At 49.0% G+C, this 17,827-nt stretch overlaps 1 protein-coding gene across 1 annotated transcript in view; it reads right to left on the bottom strand.

Moving 5' to 3' along the window:
* UBR4 (ubiquitin protein ligase E3 component n-recognin 4) overlaps nt 1-4,496 on the bottom strand; it is a 203,382-nt gene extending 198,886 nt beyond the window's left edge. Inside the window, exon 1 of the mRNA XM_078771567.1 lies at nt 4,356-4,496. Coding sequence (XP_078627693.1) covers nt 4,356-4,483 — 128 coding nt within the window. The 5' untranslated portion in view covers nt 4,484-4,496. The remainder of the gene's footprint in view (nt 1-4,355) is intronic.
* Between the last annotated feature and the right edge of the window lie 13,331 nt (nt 4,497-17,827).

Below are 17,827 nucleotides of genomic sequence, written 5' to 3'. Positions count from 1 at the left end.
CGACCATTATTTACATTACCAGGGTGTTACCATACTTTTGTAACGTTCACATTGTAACGTTTTCACATTCGTTACACTTCCTCCAAAATTGTTACACTTCTCAAAAACCGTTACACTTCTCAAAAAAACCGTTACACTTCTCAAAACCGTTACAATATATATATATATATATAAATAAAACTAAGAAATAGTAGAAACTCCACAGTACGAGCAGGGCGTCTCATTTGCATTGAATAAATAATCGTTAGATTAAATAAGACACGGACGTAGCTTCAGGACGTCGATCTTCAATTGTCGACAAGCTTTCGACCAACAAAGGTCTTCTTCTGAGTCAACTTGGGGCCGACTCAGAAGAAGACCTTTGTTGGTCGAAAGCTTGTCAACAATTAAAGATCGACGCCCTGAAGCTACGTCCGCGTCTTATTTAATCTAACGATTATATATATATATATATATATATATATATATATATATATATATATATATATATATATATATATATATATATATATATATATATATAGATATATATATATATATATATATATATATATATATATATATATATATATAAAGGAGGAGTGTCTGTGTGTGTCTGGATGTCCGCTTATAACTCAAGAACTACACATCGGAGAAAAGTTTTAGACACAGATTCGGAATCAGCATAAAATCCCGGTGGTTATAGACTACTTTTTATTTTAATGGTTTAAAAAACCGGGCCTCATTTGCAATTGTGCATTTGACAAGTGAACATCAGGTAAAAGTTCAAACTGATCAATACCCTGACGAAGGCGTGGCCCCATCAACGTGTCACGAAGGGAGGTGCCGGTGAACCCTCGCGACCAGTCAGGGCCGAGGCGTGTTCACCGGTAGGCAGAGCGAAGCGCGTGCGGGTTGATTTGCAAGGCGCGTGATATAAGCGCCGCTGCGGACTACTTCAACAGATGAGCCAGGAAGAGATAGAAGTAGTCGACCACCAAGGCAGAAAGAGATGAGCGGGAGACGAGGCAGATGAGACGAGAGCAAAGAGAGAGAGAGAGCAAAGAGAGAGAGAGAGTCGGTCCGCTACCACGACGACACGGACCACGCTGATGATGCTGGCAAGATATTCTTCCTCGATGCTCCTGGCGGGACAGGAAAAACATTCCTCATTAATATCATCCTGGCCAAGGTTCGTCAAAAGTCGGAAATTGCTCTGGCTGTGGCCTCAAGTGGAATTGCAGCTACACTTCTTGAAGGAGGAAGGACAGCACACTCAACTTTCAAACTGCCTTTGGATTTGACCAAGCAAGACACCCCAACCTGCAACATTAGCAAGAATTCAGCAAACGCCAAGATCCTTCAACAGTGCAAAATCATCATCTGGGATGAGGCTACTATGAACCCCAAGCAGGCATTCGAAGCAGTGAACAGAACACTCCAAGATATTCGCAACAACAAGAAAATCATGGGTGGTGTGACAACTGTTCTGGCTGGAGACTTTCGTCAGACTCTCCCAATCATCCAACGGGGCACAAGAGCAGATCAAGTCAAGGCCTGTATCAAGTCTTCTTATCTCCTCTGGCCACATGTGCAAAGACTTACCCTGAATACCAACATGAGAGTCCACCTTCTTGGTGACAACACTGCAGAGGAGTTCTCAAGCCAGCTTTTGAAAGTTGGCAATGGCCTATACCCTCATGATGCATCAGAACAAATAACTCTACCATTTGGACAGTTTGTTGAAACAAAAGATGACTTGATCAAAAAGGTCTTTCCCAATATGGAGACCCAGTTCCAGGACTCATCATGGCTTGCCGAAAGAGCCATTTTGGCCCCCAAGAACAATGCTGTTCAAGAGATCAACAATTTGCTCCTCCACCAACTTCCCAGTCATGAAAGAAATTATGATTCTCTTGACAAAGTGACAGATGAAGATCAGGCAGTAAACTTCCCAACTGAGTTTCTCAACAGTCTTCAGCCTCAAGGACTCCCAACACACAGGTTGATTCTCAAGGTGGGAGTACCAATCATGCTTCTAAGGAATCTTGATCCACCAAAGCTGTGTAATGGAACACGATTGACAATCCAGCAAATGATGCCGCATGTCCTAGAGGCAACCATCCTCTCAGGACAATACAGAGGAGAGAAAGTATTCATTCCAAGGATACCACTTATTCCACCTGACCTTCCATTCTCCTTCAAGAGGATTCAGTTCCCCATCAGGCTATGTTTTGCTATGTCCATCAACAAGGCGCAGGGGCAATCAATGAAGGTTGTAGGCCTGAACTTCACAGAACAAGTGTTTGCCCATGGCCAGCTGTACGTGGGCTGCTCGAGGGTTGGAAAACCAAGCAATCTTTATGTCTTGGCACCAAGTAAGAAAACCAGAAATGTTGTATACCCAGAGGTTTTGAGAAATTGAAAATTGAAAAAACGCCATGTCGGAAATGTACTGTGATATTGCTCTAAAATATACATGTTCTTTTCATCATATATTTGTCTTATTCTTATTCAACCCGGGCGAAGCCGGGTACCTCAGCTAATATATATATATATATATATATATATATATATATATATATATATATATATATATATATACTTACACTAACATTCGGGGTCTGCCTACCAGGCACGTAAGACATCGCCCATTATAAAGCTCGGTGTTAAAGTGTGGAGAGTTCTGAGGAGATTACGACTGGCTCAATAGCGCAGTGGGCTGCGTTTCTCCTCCTCATCTCAAATTCTCATCCTCAGCTCAACTTGCACATTCTCACCAAGTTCAAAACACCTTCCCTCCAGCATAACCGGCAATGATAGACGTCACACCAGATGTTATTTGTTGAGCCTTTAATGAGCATGAATCCTCCTGTTTACATCACACAACCAACCTCCTCTATTCACACATCGATCATGTTTACATCACACATAATCAACCTCCTCTATTCACACATCACGTTTACATCACACATAATCAACCTCCTATATTCACACATCATGTTTACATCACACATAATCAACCTCCTCTATTCACACATCATGTTTACATCACACATAATCAACCTCCTCTATTCACACATGTTTACATCACACATAATCAACCTCCTCTATTCACACATCATGTTTACACCACACATATTATAATCAACCTCCTCTATTCACACAACTTAACTCCTGATATTTCTTTCTCCCAATGCAACAATCCACGATCCACCTTTGATCTTCTCTTCATATCGCTTCCCTTTAGTTGTTAATGAAGTTTATTAACGAACGTTATTAACAAGGTCCAAATCAAATTAGGACTGTTTGTGCCATTACACGACTACGTATTATCAATTAATACATCCGAATGTTGCATTTCACATCCATGTTTCACTCATGTAATAAACCACTCACACACGAGTGCACCTTCCTTACCTCAAGGATAAATATTCATAGTTTACAATTCCCTTTGGAAACACGGTGCATAGGCTACTGCATGTTCCTCGAATAAGGTAATAAATACCACATCATCTATATATATAAAACAGTGTGTGTGTGTGTGTGTGTGTGTGTGTGTGTGTGTGTGTGTGTGTGTGTGTGTGTGTGTGTGTGTGTGTGTGTGTGTGTGTGTGATGTTACCGATAGACTCCTAAACGGAGAGGCTTACGTGCTTGATATTTGGCATAGACATGGCCATTGAGCCTGGGACGAACATGGCCGAACTCAAAATATTTGACGATCCATATTTTTTATTCATATTTACCTCAGCGCATTTCAGCGCACAGAATCAACAGAATCAGAGCAGGTGGGCGCTGATTCGCTCAGAGCGATCACGTGATGACGCTATGACGCTATGAACGCTATGACGCTATGAAAAAAAAAAATCGCTATGACGCTATGAAAAAAAAAAAAATCGCTGACGCTATGAAACGCTATGAAAAAAAAAAATCGCTATGACGCTATGAAACGCTATGACGCTAAAAATCGCTCGCTTTGCCAAGGGGCTCGCTCCCCTCCCCCCCTCCCCTCCCCCGCCCGGCAATGACCGGGTACTTCTGCTAGTCCAAAATAATAATAATAATCAATCATCATCATCATCATCATCATCATCATCATCATCATCGTCATCATCGTCATCATCGTCATCATCATCATGTCTGCACAAGTAAAGATTGTCTTGTACGTTTTCCCATATAAACAAATAACACGAAGTCTTCGTCAATGCGACTTTCAGCATGTCAGCAAGGCCTTTGCGGAAGAAGCCGGCTTCAACTAGCCAATCGGCGGGAGGGCCGCAGCCACATCTCGGATACAATCACAAGCCCAGTAACGCTATCGCGTCGTGAAGAGAATTTATAGGAAGTGGCTGGCACGGGACAGCGCTGGGGTACCTCTTCAAAATGGACGCCACGAGCTGCGGGACATCAGAAGCATCAAAGGAAGCGTAGGAAGCTGCGAGCAGGGGCCGTACCGAGGCCGACCAAGCGACCAGGGAATCCACCCTCTCACGCTCCGCCATCTTCCTGACGAGGCGCCAACCGGCAATGGCACATCTTCTTCTTCACAGCTGCTTCTTTATCTTCTTCTTCACAGCTGCTTCTTTTTCTTCTTCTTCATACATTCCAATTCCAAAGCTTTCGAGCGTTGCATCAGCTCTACCTTTTCACATGAACTTTCATGCGATTTCTATCGAAAGTGATTCGGAAAAACATGATATTTGAAAGAAAAAGAAAACCGAGATTAATAACATTTTATCTTTGTAGTAATTAATTGACATTTGTGGAAAAGATTACACGCCTCGACCAGGAATCGAATCCCAGGTCCTCTGATGAACCGCAACAGTGCGCTGCCATCTGAGCTACCTGGGCGACCAATTCATGGTCATAGTAAGGAAAACATATGAAAATCTGTTAACTAAATTGTTACCAAAAAATTTCTTCACCAATATGTTTGTAAAGGTGTGTAATAATCCCTTCAGTGTATCTGCAGTCAAATTATCTGGCACTCTGTATTTCTTTCTAGCTTGTGCTGGATTATTTTTGTAGAGCTGGGCTGGTTGGTTGCAAAGAATGCATACATCCTTATACAGGAGGTCAACTGACTGTGATCTTCTAGAACTGCAGCCAGTTGATGAACTGAACTCACAAGTAGTGCGTCTTCTCTTCAACTTTGATGACTCTTTCTCTGCCTTTGATGCTTGAGCTGACTTCTTGGTGGTTGCAACAAAGTTGTTGTACAGATCATTTTTACACTTCTGGTGGTACCTCAGTTTTCCTTCCTTTTGAGCCTCCTTCATACGTTCCACAACAGTAACATTTTCGACAGTTTCTGCTTGTTTCAATAAAGTTGAGTATCCCTTTGGAGTTGCCTGTATGAGCCTTTCAGCTGGTGTATCCGAGCGTGCACAGATGAAGCAATTGAGCACAGGTGGAGTAACGTCTTCATCCATATTGCTAGACTCCATGTCCTGCAAAGTAGAAAATGAGATATATTTAGGAATTATTTTTCCACAAAGGAGTGTCTGTGGTGAAATATAAATGTTAACAATCAACTCAGAATCATGAAAAACCCTTATTTGACCCCTCATAAGTTACTTAAGGGCCGATTTAAAAAAATAAAAATTCTCGAAAATAATTTTTCGGTACCCGAATTCAACAGCTTTTTTTCTGGGTTTCCCACGGGAGTTGACCTTCAACATTTTAACACATGTTATTAGTTATTACACACCTTTACAAACATATTGGTGAAGAAATTTTTTGGTAACAATTTAGTTAACAGATTTGTGAAATATCTCATAAAATGCCCTTACTATCAGGTCGTGATGGTAGTCAGGTCGGTGGTGATTGTGGTGGTAATGCAGGTGGTTTGAGTTTTGGGTAGTGTAGGTCGTGGTGGTGGTGGTACTGCGTACGTAATACTGAGATATAGTGCAATGCCTCCAAAGCGAGCGCTGCGAATTACGTTCTTCACAGTCCTCTCGCGTGCGCTCTCCCCTTGCGAGTTCTCTCGTGCCAATCAGTCCTCCTCGTTCTCCCTCGTCCTCTCTCTTGCTCTCTCTCGTGCTCTCTGTAACAAGTCCTCGCTCTCGTGCTCTCTGTAACATGTGCTCTCTGTAACAAGTGCTCTCTGTAACAAGTGCTCTCTCGAGTCCTTTGTGCAGTGACTTTCATAGGCACGCCCCGCGAACCTTCTAGCACTTACCAGACGCGCCTTACCACGCCCTGTCACGCCATGCCGTTAGAGCCCTGGTTGGCTGGTGGCCCTTACCGTCATCGCCTCTGACGCACAGCCTTGACGCCGCCCCACCCCAACCCCATGCTCCTCACTCTTAGGCCTACCTCGTGTTACTCGACTAGTGAGCGAGCAAAGGGCAGCAAACGCTGCTGGCAGCAAAAGCGTAATAATGCTGTGGATAGCCAAAGCGTAATAAACTGAGGGGGTCAGTCAAATGGGGCGCGGGATCAATTATGCCCTTAGAGGTGGAACTTGGAGGGTGGACGCAAAATGAAAGGACGTAAACTCATGTCTTTACACAACGCATATATTACGAGGGGAAATGGCCTATACTTACACATACTATGACATAACTAATACTACAGGTGGCCTACGTGTTGCTCGTGGACTAACTATGGGGGGCAACCCTTTAACCTTTAATGATCAATATGTGCCAATCTCAAAACCGTAGCACTGCCCCCTCCCTTGCCAGACTCGTCCCCGAGTCGAACCCACAAAGGTGAGAACGACCAGTTTTGAGAAAGGTTCGGGACTACTCTTTAAATTATGTGTGACACTTAGATGTGGTTTCCCTCTACATTTAATCTAACACCCTGTATGTGACAGTTTTACAACACTAGATATATCCCACCTACTGCGTTGTGTACTAACTAACAGACTCACACCCACAGCTAACCGAGTTGCGGAATGAATTCTCAAACTAAACATAAAGCCGGTGGGGAGCATGTTATTTACAACACAAAACTAATTATTTACATCTCTATAACCCAGGACCTGGTCTTTTTGTGGGAAAGAAAATTTGGAGAGGAGAAACAACAATGCACCAATACACCAATACACAAAAATGCACAAAAATGCACAATCACCATTTCATAATAAATGTCACATTTGCTGCTTGGCTGCTGCTTGGCTGCTTCTTCTTGCTTCCTGCTTCGTCTTCAGTGTGCCATAATAAAAACTTGAAGGTATTCTTTCCTGACACACCAAAGTATAAAATGCACAAACCGTGTCCATTTTTTATTTGCCAGCAGGGCCAATCTTAGGTGGTCCGACTGCGTGACATCGACGCCACTTAGAACCAGTGGTCCGCAGGTGCAAGGTAACATTTGCAGCAAATGTCTGCTCAGCAAAGATGCCAGGCCACAGAACGTGTGGTCCATAAGGTGCATTGGTGCAGCAAAAGGTAGCAGGGCGTTGCACAAGTGCAGCCAGGCACCGCTGCACAGTTCAGGGTTCCTGCACACTCCCCTCCAAGAATGGGTCCATGGGTGGGGAGGAAGACAAAGCACAGTTAGCAGAGGAAAGGGCGCAAGGGTACACATCAATACGAGGCAATGCAAAATGAGGGGCGCGGGAGAGCGAGCAGAGAAAGCTCGTCCTGAGCCGTTCGTAACCCCCCATGTCAGCCTACACTACCCTTGCCCCTCCCTATATTTACACTTTACAAATGCGTCACTACGTCTTGTCTCCCATATCCCCCTCTACTCCAAATTTGTCGTCCAATCCCTCCCAAGAAGGAAGAGATGGAATAAACACAATGTCACACTCACATCTTGATGCGTCTTTACCATCCAAATCGTTCACAAAACCTGGTGTGGAGTTCCGTCTCCTTGGTGAGTGGATGTGGATGGTGCGAAGAGATTTCTCATCATAACTATACTCTAATAACATTAACTCAGTTACACTACCCGGGGTCTTGCCCTGCCAATTCAATTGGCCATCGTTACACTATGTGGTTCTAAAAACCAATTCCCATTGACCCACCCTGTGGTGCCTTCCAAATTTGGGTCTCACTCCCCAATTTTTCAATCTGTGCCCTTGCACAATTTCGGGGCTGGGTCGTGTGGCTCCACGAGCAGGTCCAACTACCTGCGCACCTCCGCCACTGAAGTCGCCATCCGAGCTTGCCTTGCTCCTTGCGACTACCTAAATTCGGGGAAGGCCCCTCCTGGCTCTCTCACCCCTCTGATGCCCTCTCTGGCATTGGGCTACCCGGGTCCTCTCCCAGGATCCTCGGGCCCCACTGAACACTACTCTGACTCTAACTGGCTCCCAGAGCCTACCTGCGGCCTCAGCTGACTGACAGACTACCAGTGGCGGAGTGCGCCAATAACCATACGCACCAACAAAGCCCACACGCCCAGCCATTCCACAGACTCATGCACCCTCCAAAGCAATACCTTGCCACTACTCGCACCACAGGTGTCAATATCCAACAATTTACCTAAACCCTCTACCTGACTTTAAACTACCCTCCCCGGGCATTCGTGAAGGGGTTCATCTTCCCCCATTCACTCCTTCGCATGCATTCCACACCTTTTACGTCACACCAAGCATTCCACACCACTCATTCCACACCATTTATTCCACACACCAAGTTCTCTTGCACACCTCTTGCACAAGTGTAGCCAGGCACCGCTGCACAGTTCAGGGTTCCTTTTTCCTTTTCCAAACTCTCTCCATTCCTTTTTCCCACTTGCACACCATGCAAGTCAATTCATACCAACACAATTCCACTTGTCTTCAATACACCACTTATACACTACTACATACACACAGCATCATCGAACTAACTACTTCCCTCTAATACTCGTGCTTTCCCGTCTTCCCTTACATTAAGCACTCCCTCGTCATTATCATCCATCTAATCTCTCTACGTCCCCTCTACCTGTACAAATGTCTCAACTTAAATCTTGTCCCTACTGTCCTTTCTAAATCCCTAACAATATCCTAGCCCGCCCTCGGCTAGTTTACACTGCCACCCTATAATCTAGAGCTCATGTGCCCCCAATAAGGGATGGTAGATCTACCATCCCTTTACACCGGGCACCATTCCCCATCACTATCACCCCCCAGTCCTCTGCACTATAAGCCCCCGTCATTAGAGGTACTGGGTCCTGCCTCGGCCTCTAAAGCCGAGGCGATCCATGAGGGCGCCTGCTCGCCGGTGTAGGGTCTTACCCGGTCGGCATGGACGATCCGAGGGAGGGCTCGTGGCCCCATTTTGATCTTAATGACCACGTCACAAATTTGCGCCAGGACGACCCCCGGGCCTTGCCAGGGTGAGGTGAGTTTGGGACACCTGCCCTTCCGCCTCCGGGGATTGAAGAACCAAATCTTCATCCCCGGAGTGTACTGACTCCCCTGGCTCTGATGGTCGTACCTGCGCTTCATTTTGGCACCCGCCAGCTGAAGCTGGCGGCGTGCGAAGGCATGGACTCTCTCCATGCCTTCCTCCAGGTGACATGCATATGCATAGCCCTCCCCCGGCGGTCTATCAGTGGTCTCTGCCACGGGACCGCATAGCAGGTCGGCGGGAGCCCGCAACTCCCGCCCATAAATAAGCAATGCTGGGCTGCATGCGGTGGCCCCGTGTTGGCTTGTTCGGTCGGCCATTAACAAATACGGGAGATGTTCGTCCCAGTCGTCCTGACGGGTGGTGGTAAATAACGCCAATTGTTGAACCAGGGTTCCGTTGAACCTTTCCACCATCCCGTCAGATTGAGGTCTCAAGGGCGTTGTTCGTGTCTTCCTAATTGACAGGAGCTTGCACACATCTTTTAATAATTGGCTTTCAAAATTTCGACCTGGTCGGTGTGCAGCTCCTCCGGAATCCCATGCCGACATACAAATCCTTCCACGAAGGCCTGTGCTACCACCCCGGCTTCTTGGTTGGGGAGGGCATAGGCCTCCGGCCACTTGGTGAAATAGTCCATTACAACGAGGATGTACTTGTTACCTTGGCGGGTGCGGGGTAGTGGTCCTAGAATATCCATAGCCACCCACTCAAGGGGGGGCCCCACCTGGTGTAATTGAAGGGGGGCCCTCATCCTCCGTGCTGGTCCCTTTTTAGCAGTACAGGCGTCGCATCTCCGACACCAGTCCCGTATATCGCGCGCCATATTCACCCAATAGAACCTCCGACGGACCCGAGATGTAGTCTTTGTCCTGCCCAAATGGCCGCCGGGGCAGGTACCATGCACCTGCTGTAATATGGTGTTCTTAAATTTGTCTGGGACTATCACCAGCCAGGAGGTTCTCTCAGAGGGTATCTCTACCCATTTGCGATACAAGATGTTACCTTTCAATTCCAGGGTTTGCCACTGAGCCCAATATGCCTTCATTGGCGCCCCGAGGGGGGTGACCTTTTCCCCATTAGGCCTTCTCCCTAATCGAACCCATTCATACACCGGTCCCAGTACGGGATCCTCCCGCTGGGCCGTGCTCCAAGCCAAAGTTCCAAATTCTTCATCGGCGGTTAGTGGCAAGATTGGCCCTCTCACCCGGGTTGCACGGACTACGAGGGTAAGGGTGGAGTTTTTTTTTTGTTTTGTTTTTAATACAAGATCAAGGCTCGTGAAAGAGAAAGATATGAACCCACACCCAGCCAGCTGGCATGATGACAGTTGAAGTCGCCACATATGAGGAAGAGAGAGTTTGGATGAGTTGATAGAAGTTGGTCCATGTTGTCCGACAGCGAAATGTAAATGGAGTCATCACTGTTTGGAGGACGGTACAGAACACATATGAACAAAAGGTTGGAGCGGAGAGGAAGCCATAGCCAGAGGTACTCCTGGGGGTGGGGTGGAGAGAGGGCAGTGCAGGGAGAGTGAGGAAGAGAGTTTTTGATAAAGATAGCCACCCCACCACCAGGTCGAGGCTCAGGTCTATCGTACCGGAGGAGGGAGTAACCAGGAAGAGATATTAAGGAATCAGAGACATCTGGAAGGAGGAAAGTTTCTGTTAAGCAGATCAAGTCTGGATTGTCAGAAGCAACCTGAATGAAGAGATCAATCAGGTTTGAGCGAAGGCCCCGGATGTTTGAGGTCCATACCGTTAATGAGGAGAGAGGGGGAGCATCGGGTGCAGGACAGGGGAGGGGAGGGGTAGGGTCAGATGAAGGGTGAGAGGGGGAGGTAGGAAGAGCAGTTGATAGTGTGTCAGAGATTACAGAAGAGTTACAAGAAAGGGAAGGATGAGGAGGACGAAAGGTTTGATGGTGATGGGATAACGCACAGTGAGGGGTTGTTTGAGGGGGGGCAGATGAAAGTAGAAGGTTGGGGGAGGTGGAGGTATGAGATAGAAGGGAGACGAAGTGGGGAGGAGGCAGCTTTGAGAAGGATGTGGGAGGAGGGAGAATTTGGGAGGGATGGTTGGGGGGAGATTTGAAGGGGAGGGGTTGGGGGAGAGTTTTGAATGGGAGGGGCAAGTGGCGTTGTTTAGGAGGGGAAGGGCAAGGGGGGGGTTTAGGAGGGGAGGGGCAAGGGGGGAGTTTAGGAGGGGAGGGGCAAGGGGGGAGATTTGGAGGGGAGGGGCAAGGGGGGAGTTTAGGAGGGGAGGGGCAAGGGGGGAGTTTAGGAGGGGAGGGGCAAGTGGGGAGATTTGGAGGGGAGGGGCAAGGGGGGAGTTTAGAAAGTGGATGATTAATGAAAGATGAACATTTACAACAAATTGGGTTTGTTGTGATTTTCAAGTTAGCAATCCGTTTAAGAGCGATGGAGGAGGGGTAGAATGACTGAGAATTTAGAGCGTGGAGTGATTTGGAATCATAAAAGATTGAATATTTTTTTGAAATGGAATGAGTTGAAGAGGAAATTGAAAGGAGCCTTTTAAATAGGAAGAAAAACAGCGTGTTGTAATATACGACTGAATAAAACATTCCAGGGGAAAGTTTAAACATATTGTTACTGATCGCGGTTTAGATGTTACTTGCCGAGCGAAGGCTCCGCGACCGAACAGTTGTTCCCCGACTCACCCGATTCACCCAGAACTTTGGCCGTATCGCACCGCAGCTGCCCAATCTGGGAAAAGACTAAAACGACGAAATGCAAAGAGGAAAAGGAATAAGACGAGAAGACGGACAGAAGAGTAATTGGATTTATTGTACACACACAAGCAAAAAGGAGCAATCAAGTTTATTTACAACACATAAGACGCAGGTGACACAGTGCAAATACTAGCTTATACAGACTTAATTAACCCAGGGACAGAACAAACAAAACAAACTCACGTACACAAGAAGGATGGAAAAGCAGGAGGTGGATGGCTGGAGGGAGAGGAAGGTCCAAGGGGGTCCTGCAGCACGATCGGCGCGTTTAGCAGCCACCGTTCCTTTGCGGCCCTGCTCAAAACCGCCGTTCAGGCCCCAAGCTGCTGTTGTGGCTGCTGTGGACGTCGCGTGCTTTGCCAGGACTCGTCTGGTCCGTCTGGTCCAACCCTCAACTCTTTCTTGGTCCACTCACTCCTCACCACCGACTCCTCACCGCAACCAACGCAACCAACTGACCACCACCACCGACTCCTCACCGCAACCAACGCAACCACTGACCACCACCACCGACTGACTCTCTGACTCCACTGACTGACTCTGACTCTCCGACTCCTCAACGCTTCTTGCGCGCGCGCCTTTATAGCGCCTCCAGCGATCAAGCCGCCGGCCCTCAGGACACGCCCATCGGTGTGCTCACCTCGGCCCTGATTGGTCGGCATGGCCCTCTAGCTCCGCCCTTGATGACGATGGGCGGGCACGCCTTTCTTCCCCGACCCGAGCCTCGTGGCCAATGGTGGTTGAAGAAAACCGCCCAAAATGCAGTTGGCCATTGAAATGAAATGAAAGGGGATCTATTATCTTTCACTGGTGCAATGGAGTACTTCAATTAATGGGAGACACAGCCTTACCCTAAAACACAGAATAAGAGATAACTATCAAACAGGGGTATTCTATTATTTGGCTGACGTGTATGCTTGTGGACTAATTATGGGATGCCCTTTCACCTTTACACAGCTCCGGAGGCAGGGGGGCGCAGAATAAACAATAATCATCACCAATTTACCACAATACAACACAATCAAAAAAATACAGGCCTCATATCCGCAACAATATTTAAACAGAACAGTGAAGAACAATCTTATAGTCACAAAAATACCAATGGGGATAGGGAGCCTAGAGGGACGACCACGAGTCACTTGAACAGGGCAAAAGGTGGAAGGCAAGAGGAAAATGGGGCGTGGCGAGACAGCGCACGTGGGCAGAGGCAAAAGCACAGGATGGGACAAAAGCACACGAGGAGAAAGGGAAATAAAAGTTTTTTTTTTTGGTTTGTTTTTTTGGGGGGTGGGGGGGGGCTGTGGGGGTTACAACGTTAGACAAATAGTAGATGTTCGGTGAAGTTTGGGGGAGAAGGGAAAATCAAAAAACCTAGCAAAACCAGCGAAGGAAGAAACAAACTTCGACGGGGGAAGCCTGAGGCTGCAAGGCCTCACACGCCGCGCGGCAAACAAACGATTAATTTTTGAAAGATAAACACCAAGAAACATCCAAGGGACACACTATAAGTTCACACGCCGAAAGATAAAATACAGTTACGACAAAATACAATTGTGAACAGACTTAACTTTGAAAAAGTGGAGACCGTGTGGAGCTTCGAAAATTCGTGACGTCGTCTCGAGATCTCGCAAGATCCCCAACGAGTCTGACAATTGCTCACTGCCTCCCCTCACTGCCACGAGATCTCGCGAGTCTGCCAATTGCTCCCTCTCCTCATGTCTCGCACAAAATTTACCATTTTCCCCCAAACAAGGACGTCGAGAGAGTGCGTCGGCATTCCCATGGGCCTTCCCGGCCCTATGGGTCACACTGAAATCGTGCTGCTGCAACTTTTCCAACCACCTTGCAATTTGTTCCTCAGGTTCCTTGAACCGGAGGAGCCATTGCAGGGAGGAATGGTCAGTTCGAACCAGAAATTTCCGCCCGTACAAGTACGAGTGGAAATGGCTCATGGCAGCCAGCATAGCCAATAACTCTTTACGAGTGATGCAATAATTTCGCTCGGGCCTACTCATGGCCTGACTATAATACGCGATCACTCTCTCCACGCCCCCCTGTGTCTGGGACAAAACCGCGCCCAATTCTTCCTGGCTTGCATCCGTGTCCAGGGTAAAGGTCCCGTCACTAGTGGGGTACGCTAGAATGGGTGCGGATGTCAAACACCCCTTCAATGCTAGGAAGGCCTCTTGGCACTCCCTTGTCCAATTAAATCTCGTCCCCTTCTCCGTAAGCCGGTGAAGGGGCTGGGCCAACTCTGCAAATTTTGCCACAAAACGCCGGTAGTAGGAGCAGAGTCCCAAAAATCCCTGCACCTCCTTGATGGTACGTGGTGCAGGCCACTCCTCTACCGCTGTAATTTTGCCTGGGCCTGTTTTTACCCCCTCGCGACCAATGACGTGACCTAAATAGGCCACCTCTCTAGCAAACAAAGTGTACTTACTCGGGCTGAGCTTTAACCCTGCCTGTCTGAGGCACCCAAACACCTGGTCCAAATTAACTATGGCTTGGGGGAATGTTTTAGCATGCACCAGGACATCATCCAGGTACACCAGGCATGATTGCCATGGCATGCCGCCCAGTACATGCTCCATCAATCGTTCAAAGGTGGCGGGGGCGTTACACAAACCAACCGGCATCACAGTGAACTGATACAGCCCCTTACCTGTGGAAAATGCCGTTTTCTCCTTCCCTGCCCTATCCATCTCCACCTACCAATACCCACTCTTGAGGTCCAAGGTTGAGAACCAATTTGAGCCCGCAACGGCATCGAGGGTATCGTCAATTCTTGGCAGGGGATATGAGTCTTTGAGTGTCACGTTGTTCAATTGGCGATAGTCCACGCAGAAACGCGTGGTCCCATCTTTCTTTTTGACCAACACAACAGGTGACATCCAAGGACTTCCCGAGGGCTCCATGATACCTGCATCGAGCATCTTTTCTACCTGCTCATCAGCCTCCTCCCTCTTGCTCCAAGGGAGCCGTCGGGTGGGCTGACGAATTGGCCGGGCCTCACCGGTGTGGATCTGATGTTTCACCAGGCCCGTACGTCCAATATCCTCGGAGGACAAGGAGAAGATGTCCAAATGGGTCTCAATTAATTTGTGTAAGGCCTCCCTCTGGGTCTCCTCCAACTCTTCGCTACTTCGACTTACCATCTCACAAATGGGATCGGGCCAATTCCTACTAATTCCTAGGGACTTCCTCCGGGGCCGGCTCGGTTGGACGTTCTCACCCCTCACTGCAGCAACTTCATTAACTGGGGTGCAGCCAGCTATCTTCGTGCCCCATCCTATAGTGCGTGGTTCTGTACTAATATTAATTACTCAGACGGCCACCACCGGCCCGTCCGTTTTTACGAGGGTGTGGCCCACGACTAAACCCGGGATAGACTGCGCTGCCACCGGTTCGACTGGGCCGCAGGACTCCTGCCATGTTGGGCGAGCTAGCCATCAGGCCGGCACTATTGCCTCGGCCCTTGGGGGAATGGTCACAGCCTCAGAAGCATCCAGCTCTATCCTTTCGGCCATGCTCACCCCACCCAATGGCAGCTCATCTATTCCCACTTGCAGGGTCCAATGGCACAAATCGATTTTACAGCCGCTGGCAGTCAGCAAATCCAACCCGATTAGGCATGGGTCGCACACCTCCGCCACCCAAACTTCTATCTCCCTCTTTACCGACCCCAACTTGAGGGTTACAAAACCACGCCCTATGATGGGGGCCGTTACCCCGGTAGCCAGCTGCAAAGTATGATTTCCCAGACGCTGGATTTTATCCCAGCCGTCTGCACTCGAATTAAGGATCACAGGGCTGACGATCGTGGTGCTAGCTCCTGTGTCCACTACGGCGTCTACCCCCACGCCGGCAATTTTGCACCGAATTGTCAAGCTACCTGTACCAATTTGGCCACAATAGATGACCTGTCACGTCAATGAGGGCTCTTCTCCATCCCCTACTACCGAACACGGCCCTGCATGCTCGGCACATATTAGTTTCCCGGGCCCTGGCGGGGGGGTGTCTGGGGTCGGCTACTCCGACTCGTACGAGGCGAAGTTGATGGTCCCGGCTGCCGGGGTCCCTCCCGGCGCAGGGCTCGGCACTCCCACGCACGGTGACCCAGCTGGCTACAATTAAAGCACCTCACCTGGTAAGATGCTTGCCTCCTGAATTCAAAATTGCCCCCCCTGTATGTCCTAATTGGGGCATTTGTCTGTGGCCTACCGTGCGCCACCTCCGGAGCCGCCTGCCATGGTCCAGATCCCGCCAGGTGCTGGTCCACCAGCCTCCGGACCATGGTTTCCAGGTCAGGGCCCCTTTCGGGGGCAGACCCTCTCAGGGGCCCACCACCAGCCATGGGCCCTTCCTGTCGCACCGCCACTGCATGGCGCTCGCTTCCCCGGGTCAGGGGCCTCGCTGCTTCCCAACGGGCCGCAGCGTCGGCCGCCTGGCTCAAGGTCCGCGGCCGCCACATGGCGAGCTGTTGCCGAAGCTCGGGGTCCGGGAAGGCCTGGATAAAATGGTCCAGCGCCAGGCTTTCCTGGGAGGTCACGGCCATGTCTGCGTGTGCGATCCCCACTGCGCGGCGAATGTCATACACTAGCTCCCCGATGGTCTCCTGGGGCTTTCGTTTTCGCACCGCGAGCTGAGCTTTAACAAGCTCGCTCTGCTGTTCTACGCCAAATCGGTTAATTAGGGCTGCATGGAGATCTGGCAGGGTGATAGCACCCGGTGGTAAGGCCGTCAGAACCTCCACCGCCGCGCCACGCAGTGCCCCCACAAGGTGTACCCCACCTTCGTCCGGGTTCCAACCGTTACCCCGACACACATGGTCGAATTGCGCTAGGTACGCCCTCAAATCACTCTTGCCGTCATACGGTGCGAGTGGAACCTTATGGCCGCCCGAAGGCCGGACCCCGTGCGTCGCTCCCTGCGGAATTAATGCGGGGCCGAACCGTTCGGGCCCCCACAGTACACTACTCCATGGAGGCTCGCGTGCGTCCCCCGTCCCTCTAAAGTCTACCCCGGTCGGTGTCGATGCTTGGGTCGCCTCGTCGCAACCCTCTACCCATTCCATACTCGCACACCCCGGCTCACCAACACCTCTCGCACTCCCCATGGTCGGACATCCCTGCGCACACTCTCTCTCCACGCACTCCGGAACAGTCGCACACCTTACTATCGGCCTCTCACGAACGCCCGAGTCTATGCCCACTCCCAAGCTCGTCGAACCTCCCCTCACACCATACACATTTCCGACATTATCGCCACTCACCTCGGCGCTTCTTCCTCTTCGCTTCTCCTCCACCACCTGAATGATCGTTTTATTTGAATGAATTTGAATGATCGCTCTGCCACCTGCAAACTCTTTATTTGGTTAGCAAGCACGTCATCACGATGTGAACACAGACCTTGCACATACTCCATCACCTCCTCCTTTATTTCATTTTTAGTCTCCTTCCGTCTCTTTTTAATTTAACTCACCCCTTCTTCTACCTCCTCTAACTTTTGTTTCACCTCTTCTATTTCCCGGTACGCACCCACAATTTCTTCTTCTAAGGCCACCCTGGTCGTCTCTATATGGGTCCTGACTTCTCGTTCCCTTGTCCCCAACGTCTCTACCACGTCATCCAACCTCTTTGTCAGCCCCTCGTGTACCATTTGGCACTCCTTCTTCGTCGCTATTAGTTCCTTCTTCATCTCTTTTTGTGCTGCTTTCAGCCCCCCTATCACGTCCATGTTCTTACCCACTTGCTCCCTTAACTCCCGCTGTCCCACCATCAGCTTCTCTACTTCCGGCTTCAA

Source organism: Myxine glutinosa, chromosome 2, assembly GCF_964187855.1.
Source record: "Myxine glutinosa chromosome 2, kmMyxGlut1.1, whole genome shotgun sequence".
In the NCBI taxonomy this organism is placed as follows: Eukaryota; Metazoa; Chordata; class Myxini; order Myxiniformes; family Myxinidae; genus Myxine; species Myxine glutinosa.
The sequence above is the reverse complement of the archived record's forward strand: the minus strand, read 5'-3'. Positions and strand labels throughout refer to the sequence as shown.